Source organism: Schistocerca serialis, chromosome 10, assembly GCF_023864345.2.
Source record: "Schistocerca serialis cubense isolate TAMUIC-IGC-003099 chromosome 10, iqSchSeri2.2, whole genome shotgun sequence".
NCBI classification, from domain to species: Eukaryota; Metazoa; Arthropoda; class Insecta; order Orthoptera; family Acrididae; genus Schistocerca; species Schistocerca serialis.
The window spans coordinates 203,450,230-203,465,040 of NC_064647.1; the positions used below are offsets into that span (position 1 = coordinate 203,450,230).

The window sequence follows — 14,811 nt, forward strand, 5'->3', positions numbered from 1 at the left end:
ATTGGAAATCGGAGTAAGGAGGTAAGATCGACACCAAAGAATATATCTTTCACGTAGATTATTTATTGTAATTAAATTTGGTTGCACATCCTAACTACACATAACTGGTGCCTGACTAGAAATATTTAAGTAAGAATTAGTGAGAATGAAACAGAGCACAATTTAACTACAGCAAGAAGAAACACAGAAGACGGGGGTGGGAGACAATTATACTATCATCTCCTTTGCATTAATACTATAAAAATATCTAAGTGAGATTTGCACTACGATTCTACGCATGCGCTATTCTGGACAGAGGTTTAACCAATACACGAGGCTGTGCGATAATTATTTAACATACTAACTGCGTCTGGTGCTTTAAACGGCCTAACTAGAGGACGTGGTGCATTACGGATCAAACTGTTGTGCTGCTTTGTAGAAAGCGCACGAAAGAACAGATATTCTTGTAGAAATTGTAGCTCATTAAGCAAGCAAACTGTTTAAATACATCTACATCTACATCTATACTCCGCGAGCCACCTTACGGTGTGTGGCGGAGGGTACTTATTGTACCACTATCTGATCCCCCCTTCCCTGTTCCATTCACGAATTGTGCGTGGAAAGAACGACTGCTTGTAAGTCTCCGTATTTGCTCTAATTTCTCGGATCTTTTCGTTGTGATCATTACGCAAGATATATGTGGGCGGTAGTAATATGTTGCCCATCTCTTCCCGGAATGTGATCTCTCGTAATTTCGATAATAAACCTCTCCGTATTGCGTAACGCCTTTCTTGAAGTGTCTGCCACTGGAGCTTGTTCAGCATCTCCGTAACGCTCTCGCGCTGACTAAATGTCCCCATGGCGAATCGCGCTGCTTTTCGCTGGATCATGTCTATCTCTTCTATTAATCCAACCTGGTAAGGGTCCCATACTGATGAGCAATACTCAAGAATCGGACGAACAAGCGTTTTGTAAGCTACTTCTTTCGTCGATGAGTCACATTTTCTTAGAATTCTTCCTATGAATCTCAACCTGGCGCCTGCTTTTCCCACTATTTGTTTTATGTGATCATTCCACTTCAGATCGCTCCGGATAGTAACTCCTAAGTATTTTACGGTCGTTACCGCTTCCAATGATTTACCACCTATGGCATAATCGTACTGGAATGGATTTCTGCCCCTATGTATGCGCATTATATTACATTTATCTACGTTTAGGGAAAGCTGCCAGCTGTCGCACCATGCATTAATCCTCTGCAGGTCCTCCTGGAGTACGTACGAGTCTTCTGATGTTGCTACTTTCTTGTAGACAACCGTGTCATCTGCAAATAGCCTCACGGAGCTACCGATGTTGTCAACTAAGTCATTTATGTATATTGTAAACAATAAAGGTCCTATCACGCTTCCCTGCGGTACTCCCGAAATTACCTCTACATCTGCAGATTTTGAACCGTTAAGAATGACATGTTGTGTTCTTTCTTCTAGGAAATCCTGAATCCAATCACAAACCTGGTCCGATATTCCGTAAGCTCGTATTTTTTTCACTAAACGTAAGTGCGGAACCGTATCAAATGCCTTCCTGAAGTCCAGGAATACGGCATCAATCTGCTCGCCAGTGTCTACGGCACTGTGAATTTCTTGGGCAAATAGGGCGAGCTGAGTTTCACATGATCTCTGTTTGCGGAATCCATGTTGGTTATGATGAAGGAGATTTGTATTATCTAAGAACGTCATAATACGAGAACACAAAACATGTTCCATTATTCTACAACAAATAAAGCCTATTACGGTGCCGTGGTGGACCAGAAGGGTAATTGATACCAAATACGTGGCACAAAATCGACAAAAGCAACTTCCACAAAACATGAGATTAAAATCATTAAAAAAAATAACTCGCTTCACACGCTTCAGTTAAGCTGAAGTTCTTAAGTTAAACATAACGAAGTCCTAACTCAACCCGCTTCCTTTCACCTGAAACCCCCCTTAAGAGCTACGATCCGTACTCACCAAGCGTTCACCGAAGAGTGCCCGTTTCTCTTTCGAGATTACCTAGCTCCCCGTGCAGCGGAAGCTACCAGAGGGGTAGCACTCTGTCACCAACCTCACACACAAAAACAGCCTTCGACTAAGATGGGTAAACCTCTCTGTTCAGGTGTGGGAAACCCAAGTCGGTCATCCTGTGCTCTCCTTTGAACGAGAAGCAACATCGACTGCTCCCAGGAGATGATGACCAATTCAGCGATCCCCACAAAACAAAACAGAAACCCACATTAAAACACACATGTAATAATCAATAGGCCTTATTTGAGTGCTCAGTCTTTCTGGAAGAGTTCATGAATTGAGCTAAAATCAGGTAGTAAAATGAATACGTTGTACCGAATTCGACAAGCGTCTTATGAAACGACTTCACAGAGACGTTTCATCGGCTTGCCATGAAGACAGCAGAACAGGGAGTAGAACATGATAGACGTACTGCTGGGCTGTAAGGGTGGCTTGGATGACGACCAAAGGTGTCCTTCTGTGAAAGGAAATGGCACTTCGGACCATCACTCTTGGTTGTCAGGTGACAGGTTGGTATCCCGCCGCTGTCCAGGGGGTCTCCAGACATGTCTTTGGCCTGAAATTTCTTTGACTGGAGTAGAATTATCTTCAGTGACGAGTCCCGCTTTGAGCTGAGGCCTGACGACCAGCGAAGACATGTCTGGAGACGCTCCAGACAGCAGTGCGATGCCAACCTGAATATCGACCACCATACGGCCCGACAACTAGGAGTGATCATCTGGTGTGCCATTTGGTTCAAATGGCTCTTAGCACTATGGGACTCAACTGCTGAGGTCATTAGTCCCCTAGAACTTAGAACTAGTTAAACCTAAGGACATCACACACATCCATGCCCGAGGCAGGATTCGAACCTGCGACCGTAGCGGTCTTGCGGTTCCAGACTGCAGCGCCTTTAACCGCACGGCCACTTCGGCCGGCGGTGTGCCATTTCCTCTCATAGCAGGACCTCTTTGGTTGTCATCTGGGCACTCTTAGAACACAGCGGTACGTCGACGACATTCGTCGCCCCGATTTGTTGCCCTTCACAGGAAGCCATCCTGGGCTTACTCTTTTGCAAGATAACACCCGACCGCAGACGGCGAGAGTTTCTCTACTGGTTGTCCTCTGGTTTGCTGCAACCATAACATGGCCAGCGAACTTGAGAGCATTTCGAGCATTGTGTACAGGACCCTCCAGTCAGCCCAGGCTTTTCACGATGTTAAGGTGCCAGCTGGACACAATTTGGCACGATATTCCTCATGACATCCAACAACTCTATCAGTCAGTCCAAGCCGAATAGCTGCTTGCATAAGGGACAAAACATTACTGACTTGCTCAATTTGTGAATCTGTTCCATCCACTTTGTCTGAAACTGTAATCATTTGTTTGTCTGTAGATGTACATCTCATCTAGCTATTTCCGTTCCATTCGGATGATTTCTTCATGTGGCGCCCTTTTTTTTTTGTCTTAGGGTGTATCTCGTGCAGCTGTTGGTTGTCAACAGTATCTGTTCTTTCAAACTTAAAAAGTAATTATTGCAAGCCTATGCAGGCACATGACGATTACAACATTGGTCTCGATTCGTCGTTTCTCATTCTCCCTGTTGCTGTAATGGAAGTAATGTTGCGTGCATCAGGTGATACATTTAGTGGACTGTGATCTACGGATGTTGAAAGTGTGATGTATAGATGACTGCGGCGGTTCAGGGAGCGTGCACGGGTAGCCGAAGTGGTTAAGCTGACCGCTTGCCATAAGCGGGAAATCCGAGTTCGAGTCTCAGTACGGCGCAAATTTTCGTATGTCACTATTCCGTCATAGATTCGAGGGTAATCCCAAAAGTAAGGTCTCCTATTTTTTATAAGTACACAGACCTGTTTATTTCTACAATGGCTTACATCAGTTTACAGCTTGAACATTTAGCTATTTTTGGACATAATCACTACTTCTGTCGATGCATTTTTGTAGACGCTGTGGCAGTTTTTGTATGCCCATGTCATACCAGCTCGCCGCCATGCTGTTCAGAAAGTTATGAACCTCTTCTTTCACCTCGTCGTCGGATATGAATCGCTTTCCGTCCAAATGTTCTTTTAACCTAGGGAACAGGTGATAGTCACTGGGCGCCAAGTCAGGACTATAGGGTGGGTGGGTGATTATGTTCCACTGAAACTGTTGCAGGAGAGCAACGGTTTGCCGAGCGATGTGTGGGCGAGCGTTGTCATGGAGAATGTGTACGCCCTTGTTCAACATTCCTCTTCTCCGGTTCTGAATCGCCCGTTTGAGTTCTTTCAGAGTCTCACAGTACCTGTCAGCGTTAATTGTGGTCCCAGCGGTTCATCTCCAACGAGGAGGTGAAAGAAGAGGCTCATAACTTTCTAAACAGCATGGCGGCGAGCTGGTATGACAGGGGCATAAAAAACTGCCACAGCGTCAACAAAAATGCATCGACAGAAATGGTAATTATGTCGAAAAATAACTAAATGTTCAAGCTGTCAACTGATGTAAACCATTGTAGAAATAAACAAGTCTATGTACATATAAAAAAATAGGAGACCTTACTTTTGGGATTACCCTTGTATATGACAAATACAGCTGATGTCAAAGAATTCGAAAGCAACGAATTAATATTGAAGTAAAATTAAAATAAATGGTTGTGAACAATTACCCCATCACAACCAAAGAAGTCGTTGGTGATATCTCTATATCAACTGGCTCATCCCATGAATTGTTCTCGGATGTTTCGGGTACGAAATGTCTGACAGGAAAATTTGTTCCAAAATTACTGAAGTTCGCACGAAACCGAGGTGAATACAAGTTGCTCTGCAGTCGCTATATTAAGCCAACAACGATGCAGAACTTATTAATCTTGTCATAACAAGTGATGGAGCATGTGTTTACGATTATAACGTCGAAACTAAGACAATAACTTTATCTTGAAACTCTTCCATTTGGTCCATGTTGCATAGAAAAACAACAACATGGGAATTGTGAATCCGCCTTGATGCAAAAAGCTTTTGGTTATTTATTTACTTACTTATTTCCCAAACTAGTTTCAACGACACATATCGCCATCGTCAGTGGGTTCTTTAAATGTAAAACATGCAGAAAATAGCATAGTTGCAGAATGAGATTTTCACTCTGCAGCGGACTGTGTGCTGATATGAAACTTCCTGGCAGTTTAAAACCGTGTGCCCGACCGAAACACGAACTCGGGGCTTTTGCCTTTCGCGGGCAAGTGCTCTAACCAACTGACCTACCCAAGTACGACTCACGACCCGTCCCCACAACTTGAATTCCGCCAGTGCATCGTCTCCTACCTTTAAAACTTCACAGAAGCTCTTCTGCGACCCGCATAGTTATTCACTGTAACACATTATTACATTTGCACTGTTTGTTTTTTAAATATTGTTTCTGTGGATACTTTCACACTACCTTATTTATTGTACGTTACAACATGGTTATAAGAGTTGTTGTCGCTATTTGCAGCATAGTTTCAGTGCTTTTTCTGTTGCTGCTTTTCTAGGTATCTTGCAGATGACATGATGCATACTTCTTTCTGCATGTTTTAGATTTAAGGGGGGTCGCACGTCAAACAGGCTGACTTGGAGCAGGAGAGGCACCACAGGACATTTTAATTTCCACTGTCAATACTTTTAGAAATAAATTCATAAAACCTTGTCACCATGACCAGGAAGGATTCAGGATTGACACTCACAGTAGTTCAAAAACATAACAAAATAATTTATTTACATGTGAAATTTCATCATTTTTTCACTTATTATTGGCTGCATTTGTTGCTACAGGTACACTTTTCTTCATAAGTTTGAGACAGTCTTCGGTGAATTTGGCCCAGCGTACAAATCATAGTTACAGGAGTATGAAACTCTAGAATTTTCCAAAATCTATTAAAAACTTTGTTAAAAATTGAGATAATTAACTATAAACTTTGAGTTTTTTCTAAACATGAATTGTAAAATGTAACAGCTCATTCATTTTTTCATAAATTAAATAAAGTCTAGAGTTTCATGCACCTGTAAGTACGGTTTGAATGCTGTGCAAAATTCATCGAAGAATGTCTCTTACTTATGAAGAAAAGTGTACCTATAGCAACAAATGTAGCCAATAGTAAGTGAAAAAATGATGAACTTCCACTGCTATGAGTGTGAATCCTGAATACATCCTGGTCATGCTGACAAAGTTTTAGGAATTTATTTGTAAAAGTATAGACATTGGAAATTAAAATGTCCTGTGGTGCCTCTCCTGCTCTAAGTCAGCCCGTTTGACGTCCTACCCCCCTTAAATCTAAAACATGCAGAAAGTACTATACATCATGTCATCTGCGAGATGACATGATGTATAGCTAGAAAAGCAGCAACAGAAAAAGCACTGAAAATATGCTGCAAATAGCGACAACAACTCTTATAACCATGTTGTAAAGTACAATAAATAAGGTAGCATGAAAGTATCCACAGAAACAATATTTAAAAAACAAACAGTGCAAATGTAATAATGTGTTACAGTGAATAACTACGCTGGTTCGCAGGAGAGCTTCTGTGAAGTTTTAAAGGTGGGAGACGATGTACTGGCTGAATTCAAGTTTTGGAGACGGGTCGTGAGTCGTGCTTGCCCGCGAAAGGCAAAAGTCCCGAGTTCGTGTCTCGGTCGTGCACACGGCTTTAATCGCCCAGGAAGTTTCATATCAGCACACACTCCGCTGCAGAGTGAAAATCTCTTTCTGGAACTGTGCTATTTTCTGCATGTGTTACATTTAAAGAACCCACTGATGATGGCGATATTTGTCGCTGAAACTAGTTTGGGGAATAAATAAGTAAATAAATAACAAAAAGTGTTTTGCATCGAGGCGGATTCACAATTCCTATATTGCTGTCGAAACTAAGGTTAAACGTCCAGAACAAACGTTCTGAATCGTCAAGTCCAAAGACATTAGTTTTAGCGACGAGGTGGAAAAATCAGTAAGAAGAACTGCTTTCGAGCTCAGCGCCGTTTACGTGAAGAAATCAGAAAAAAAAATGCCCGCATTTGGGGCGAATCAATATTTATGGCTTCTTCATCACGATAAATACACAAACTCAGACTTCGCTGTCTTTTCGCGAATTGCCGGCCGGAGTGGCCGAGCGGTTCTAGGCGCTTCAGTCTGGAACCGCGCGACCGTTACGGTCGCAGGTTCGAATCCTGCCTCGGGCATGGATGTGTGTCGTGTCCTTAGGTTAGTTAGGTTTAAGTAGTTCTAAGTTCTAGGGGACTGATGACCTCAGCAGTTAAGTCCCATAGTGCTCAGAGCCATCTGAACCATTTTTTTTTTCGCGAATTTTTGGCCAGAACAATATAGTAGTGATGCCCCAGCCTCTGTACTAGCCAGACATGGACCCATTTCACATTTTCCTTTTTACACAAATAAAGAAAACCCTGAACGCCCGTCGATATACAAACACAGATAAGATTAAAAACGTCTTGCCGACAGAGCTGAAGGAAGAGCCAAGGATCGACATCGAGAAGTTTTTGGGGGGTTATAAAAAGCGCTGGCATAAGTGCATACTATCTAATGGGGACTATTTTCAAGGAGGTAACGTTGATGTAGACGACCTATTACACACTTATTCGACTAAGTTGCTAGTGATGCTCTGCGTAAGTTTCAGTTAGACGTAAAGCCATTGTTTTAAGGGAACCATTGCTACCTCCAGGTACCCCGAACACTTCAACGAGAGGTGCACTGTCGTTGGTTTCGGTTTGCGAGGCAAAGACCTGAAGCCAGAGACTGGGATCCAGAAGGGAGCCAGCTTCATGATGGAACCCGGACCCAACTGCAGGTTTCCTGGCATCGACGTGAGTATCACTTCATCTTCATACACCGGGGGAGTTGTCGAATTGCTATAAGCCTTAGAATAACCTTCCTTTGTTCCCTGATTACATTTCTCCGCTCAAATTAATCACATACTTCATTTAATAACAAGCACAACAAAATTGCTTTACGCAAAGAGCAAGCAAGAAATTAGAAACACTGAATTAATCAGGGAAGAATCGTAGCTATAAACGCCCAGGACAGTAGTGTAAGGTGCTTAAACAGACTTATCCAGAGGAAATGAACTTTAAATTCAAAAATTATTACGTAAAACATTTACGGAACTAATTATAAATGGAAGCTCATGAAATTAAATCATTCCAACAATGCACTCAAGGAATGATTCTCGTTGTAGGAGCTACCAGTTTTGGGCCCTCACTGAATGCCAAAACTGGCTGCCTGAGATCAGCTGTACAGAACAGTTTACAAAAATATGGAAAGGAATTTCTGAAACACGCATAAAATACAACATTTAACACACAAGAAATATTTTAGTAACCGTTTACCTTTATACACTGAAGAATCAGAGAAACTGGAACCCCTGCCTGGTATCGTGTAGAGTTCCCGCTAGCACACGGAAGTGCGCGACGTGGCGTAGACTCGACTAATATCTCAAGTAGTGCTGGAGGGAACACACCATCGATCCAGCAGGGCTGTCCAGAAATCCGTAAGAGTACGAGAGGCTGGAGATCTCTTCTGAACATCACGTTGCAAGGCATCACAGATATGCTCAATAATGTTCATATCTGGTGGCCAGCGGAAGTGTTCAAACTCAGAAGAGTGTTCCTGGAGCCACTCTGTAGCAGCTCTGTACTTGTGAGGTGTCGCATTGTCCTGCTGGAATTGCTCAAATCCGTCGGAATTCGCAGTGGACATGAATGGACGCAGGTGATCAGACAGGATGCTTACGTACGTGTCACTTGTCAGAGTCGTATCTAGACATATGAGGGGTCACATATCACTCCCGCTGCACACGTCCCACGTCATTGCAGAGCCTCCACCGGCTTGAACAGTCCCCTGCTGTCATGCAGGGTCCATGGATTCATGAGGTTGTCTCCATACCAGTACACGTCCATCCGCTCCATACAATTTCAAATGAGACTCGTTCGACCACGCAACATATTTCCAGTCATCAACAGTCCAATGTCGGTGTTGACTGGCCCAGGGGAGGCGTAAAGCTTTGTGTCGCGCAGTCATCAAGGGTACTCGAGTGGGACTTCGCCTCCGAAAGTTCATAACGATGATGTCTCGTTGAATGGTTCGTACTCTAATAATTGTTGATGGCCCAGCATTGAAATCTGCAGCAATTTGCGGAAGGGTTGGACTTCTGTCACGTTGAACGATTCTCTTTAGTCGTTGTTGGTCCCGTTCTTGCAGGATGTTTTTCCGGTCGCAGCGATGGTGGAGATTTGATGTCTTACAGGATTCTTAATATTCACAGTACACTCCTGAAATGTTCGTACGGGAAAATCCCCACTTCATTGCTACCTCGGAGATACTGTGTCCCATCGCTCGTGCGCCGACTGTAACACCACGTTCAGACTCACTTAAATCTATATCAGCCGTAACCGATCTTACAACTGCTGAGACACTTGTTGCCTTATACAGGCGTTGCCTACCGCAGCGCTGTATTCGGCCTATATACATATCACTGCATTTGAATACGCATACCTATACCAGTTTCTTTGGCGCTTCAGTGCATTAAACACCCTTTAAAAGATAATCCACCAGAGCTTGGGGCTGTATACGACTTTTATCCACCAAATGGATATACACTACTGGCCATTAAAATTACTACACCACGAAGATTGCTACAGACGCGAATTTTAACCGACAGGAAGAAGATGCTGTGATATGCAAATGATTAGCTTTTCAGATCATTCACACAAGGTTGGCGACGGTGTCGACACCTACAACGTGTTGACATGAGGAAAGTTTCCAACCGATTTCTCATACACAAACAGCAGTTCACCGGCGTTGCCTGGTGAAACGTTGTTGTGATGACTCGTGTAAGGAGGAGAAATGCGTCCCATCACGTTTCCCACTTTGATAAAGGTCAGATTGTAGCCTATCGCGATTGCGGTTTATCGTATCGCGACATTGCTGCTCGCATTGGTCGAGATCCAATGACTGTTAGCAGAATATGGAATCGGTGGGTTCAGGGGGGCAATACGGAACGCCGTGCTGGATCCCAACGGCCTCGTCTCACTAGCAGTCTAGATGACAGGCATCTTATCCACATGGCTGTAACGGATCGTGCAGCCACGTCTCGATCCCTGAGTCAAGCTCAGAGACCATGGTTGCCGTTACCCTTGGCGCTGCATCACAGACAGGAGCACCTGCGATGGTGTACTCAACGACGAACCTGGGTGCACGAATGGCAAAATGTCATTTTGTCGGATGAATCCAGGTTCTATTTACAGCATCATGATGGTCGCATCCGTGTTTGGCGACATCGCGGTGAACGCACATTGGAAGCGTGTATTCGTCATCGCCATACTGGCGTATCACCCGGCGTGATGGTATGGGGTGCCATTGGTTACACGTCTCGGTAACTTCTTGTTCGCATTGACGGCACTTTTAACAGTGAACGTTACATTTCAGATGTGTTACGACCCGTGGCTGTACCCTTCATTTGATCCCTGCGAAACCCTACATTTCAGCAGGATAATGCACGACCGCATGTTGCAGGTCCTGTACGGGCCTTTCTGGATACAGAAAATGTTCGACTGCTGCCCTGGCTAGCACATTCTCCAGATCTCTCACCAACTGAAAACGTCTGGTCAATGGTGGCCGAGCAACTGGCACGTCACAATACACCAGTCACTACTTTTGATGAAGTGTGGTATCGTTTTAAAGCTGCACGGGCAGCTGTACCTTCTAACAACCGTACCACAACAAAGGTCAAAAATTAATTATGAATGTAGTGTTGCTCACGCTGCTAAATATTGCATTTTCGGGCAACAACAAAGTTATATTATGTGGCAAGTGTCATTAGAGCACAATTAATAAAGTCATTTCTTGAAATAATGGATAAACTAGGCACTCATCTTTTCGTGTTTCCCACCCTGGTCTCGTTGTGAACTCATGGCTCAATCGTCGAAAATCTAGGTGGTGATGATTCCAAGCTCGGATGCAAAGAGGCCTAGGTGTTATTCTGCGATATTTAAAAGTTTTACAGATGTGTTTCATAAACCATTCTTGAAGATTAAACTTTTGCAAGTTAGGACAATGGTGATGTAAAAAAGTAATCAGCTCTCCGAATTTAAGTTACACTTCTTTTTTATTACTTTTGTTGCAATATTACGTAACTTGTTCCAAAACATCACTTCACAATATAAAACATACATGAAAATATCTTCCTCACTGTTAAAGTTCACATTTCATAAACTGACTACAATTTGCGTCTTTTCAACATGACGACCAAGACTTGACTCCCTAATAACCGCTAACGCGCCCAAAAATCAGAGTTACAAGTACGTCAATGATCATAGTGACAAAAGAAAGAATACACATAAGAAAAATATCATTGCAATATATACATATCGATGTATCTAAGTACCTCTACATTAATGAAATCAAAATCTGAATGTTGTCACAGAAATATGTTAACTATTTTACAGAAACACAGTAGAATATTGCTGGTATCGAGAGGTTGAGGTGAGGTGCCGTAATGGTTACGTAAGTCAAGTACCATTACAACCTGTACACGCCGTCCAAGCTCTGTTTGACTCAATGCCCAGGCGTATCAAGGCCGTTATTACGGCCAGAGGTGGTTGTTCAGGGTACTGATTTCTCAGGATCTATGCACCCAAATTGCGTGAAAATGTAATCACATGTCAGTTCTAGTATAATGTACTTGTCCAATGAATACCCGTTTATCATCTGCATTTCTTATTGATGTAGCAATTTTAATGGCCAGTAGTGTATAATTAACATCACTATAACACGACAAAAATATAGATTGTCCAAAGGTGTAGAGATTAGCTTGAAATTGTAACCTCCCCCTGACTTATCGACCTAAATGACAGTGAAAAATTAAACCGCGTGTACCTAATGGAAATTTGGGAAAGCAATCGTCACCGAAGTTAATCTGTCGGTAAAGAGGGAGGAAAGGGTTACATCTAAATGAAAGGAAAAATGCAAATGAAACTGGTGGAAATTAATTTTGAAAAGGGGTAAAGTTAATGAAGAAAGTAAATGTGCGGCCGTTACGTTAACAATTAACTAGCGGTAATTAGATATTTGAGATTTGGGGGAATTACGGTCGCCAGTCCTAAGGACAATTACTATAGTAACTGAAAAAGAAAGGTTATTACACATATAATTCGCACTAGAAGCGTGGCAACTGAAGGTTGACACGTGTAGTGTGAAAACTGAAAGTTTGTCAGAAGTAATAAATTTCGCTACACTCTGACTTAATATAGCAAAAGAATTAATAAAACCGGAAAATCGAAAGTTAATTTAGTGACTGAAATTAATAAGAAGCTTTCTTTCTTAAGCACATCGAAATTCAGTAAAATACGGTTAGTCTTTGACTACCTCAACAATCATTTCAAAAGCAACTTGACTCTACGCAATTTAGAAATATGAGATTTAACTTTGAACTTGAATTAAATGATTCTGAACAATTAACAATAGTGAAATTTTGTACGTACCAAGCTGAGCTGCAGTCACAGGTAAGCTAAAATATGCTAACAAAACTCGCACTCTTAATTTGTGCTTGTGTAATCTAAATATTGTAGCCAGCTATGAATACCTTAACTGAACTTTGAAATTAAAGCAGTGAAATCGAATGATGCTGGCGTTTGAATTTCAACGACACTCGGGTTCATTCCGGAAAAAGAAGGGACCCTGCTTGGTAATGCAATTGGGACAATGAGCAACAAACGTTCATGCTAACTTGCTGTAATTTTGTGATGCAACAATTTTAAAAGTTTGAAAAGCTGAGGTCTGCCATACAGTACTAAAACTTTACGTGCTTCCAGTCTTCCTTGTTGGTTGATTGAAGGTTTGAAGCCGTCGATCGAGGAGGTGGCGACAGTCACTCATTGTCGGCCGTCGCTGTTGCAGAAGCTGGATGTTGGCGCGCCTTCTTCTCGACACGGTCACCAGACGAAACGGGCTCTTGATGTGCGCCAGCTAATGCTTCCCGTCCGCGACACCATGTCAGAAACTATCATCGCAAGTCGAGCGCAATTACATGCTGCCAAACCCCGAAAGCGCGGCAACTCGCGAGAGCGTCACACAACACACCTGCTCCACTGCACCACCCCAGCCAAACTCCCTCTCGCACTGCCCGCGCTCCACGCGGCAGAGTTAACACTACCAAAGATCCTACACACTTTGATTCTTCACACGACCTATCGATGTAATCGTTCGATAGCAGTTTTCCCTAGGCAAGACCCAGCGTAAAAATACAAATAATATTTACGAAACAAACCAATTATACATGACATAAATGCATAAATATATATACTATATACAAATAGTAAAACAATTACAATATATAAAGGCACAGAAATGTCATATATTCAGGTAACAAAATAAGGAAAAAACTTAGAGTACAATAGATGGAAATAGGAGGATATGCATTTCCGGCGTTACAAAATTAAAAAAATGTTTTGTCTGTAAAGCAAATGAAACTTTAAACCGAAGTGGCAAGTACAGCAATTAAAATTGGGAAGCTTGAGGGTCTTCCAGCACCAGTACATCTCGCAGTGCTTGTCGCACTAATATCATCAACAGTGCTGGGTGAGAGGCACATCTGGTTCCCAGTTCCTGATTATCACGCTAAGCGCTTCCAGGTGTGAAGGGCCTAGCTGTCCAGTGGGCCGAACTACACGACTTCTGGAACATCCCGGCGGATCATCGCGTGTCATCGTCACCTGGGGCGGGTCCGCCACCGGTAGCTGAGTGGTCAGCGCGACAGACTGTCAATCCAAAGGGCCCGGGTTCGATTCCCGGCTGGGTCGGAGATTTTCTCCGCTCAGGGACTGGGTGTTGTGTTGTCCTAATCATCATCATTTCATCCCCATCGACGCGCAAGTCGCCGAAGTGGCGTCAAATCGAAAGACTTGCACCAGGCGAACGGTCTACCCGACGGGAGGTCCTCGTCACACGCCATTTCATTTCATTTACCTGGGGCGGGATCGAGGAGGCTCTAATAGTGTGGGGGCACGTGGTCACACTACGGTTTCGCCTGCAGACTGCTAGTCAGCAGCCCGCAAGACACCAGCTGCATTGCTGGTGTAGTTACCTAGGCAACCTGCCACCTGATCTGGCAACTGCATTCAGTGGAATACCGTTGTCTCACTGACGTGAGGCACGAGCTGGGCGTGATGAGAAATCACAGAACTGCAAACTAGAATGAACAAATGTCAAGTTGCTACTCATACTTATTGGTACCTAAAGACGCTCTAGAGGCGCCACTACGCCATCCTGACAACTGACGTTAGGCATGAGCTGGGCGTGATGAGAAATCACAGAACAGCAAACTAGAATGAATAAATGTCAAGCTGCTAACCATATCTTATTGGTGCCGAAAGATGCTCCACAGGCTCCACTACGCCATCCTGACAATGCAGAGGTGTGTCTGCTTGGTATCTCTACAAATTTGATGTGTTATGGACTGTTGGAAGTGGGAGGAGAGGGAGGGTAGTGTGCAGTGCAAGGAAAGGAGTAGACGTGGAACTGGTCTAAAGAGTTGCATTTTACAGCTGAATGCGAGGTGGTCTATGCATAGGGTGTTACACAGTGAAACTAAGTAGTTTTTAAGTTGTTAGTGAATTTGTTCGGTATTTCGGATGAAAGGGCAGCTGGGGAAGACTGGACAGTTTTCGAACAGATTAGAAAACAGCTATTTGATGAAAACGTTGTTGTGATTCTTCAACAAGAATTGGACCATCTGAAGACAGATACGGAAGGCTGTACATC

General features: G+C 43.2%; 1 protein-coding gene across 1 annotated transcript in view; it reads left to right on the forward strand.

Moving 5' to 3' along the window:
* LOC126424690 (chymase-like) overlaps positions 1 to 14,811 on the forward strand; it is a 64,504-nt gene that overhangs the window by 43,917 nt on the left and 5,776 nt on the right. The window contains exon 3 of the mRNA XM_050087416.1: positions 7,718 to 7,859. Coding sequence (XP_049943373.1) covers positions 7,718 to 7,859 — 142 coding nt within the window. The remainder of the gene's footprint in view (positions 1 to 7,717; positions 7,860 to 14,811) is intronic.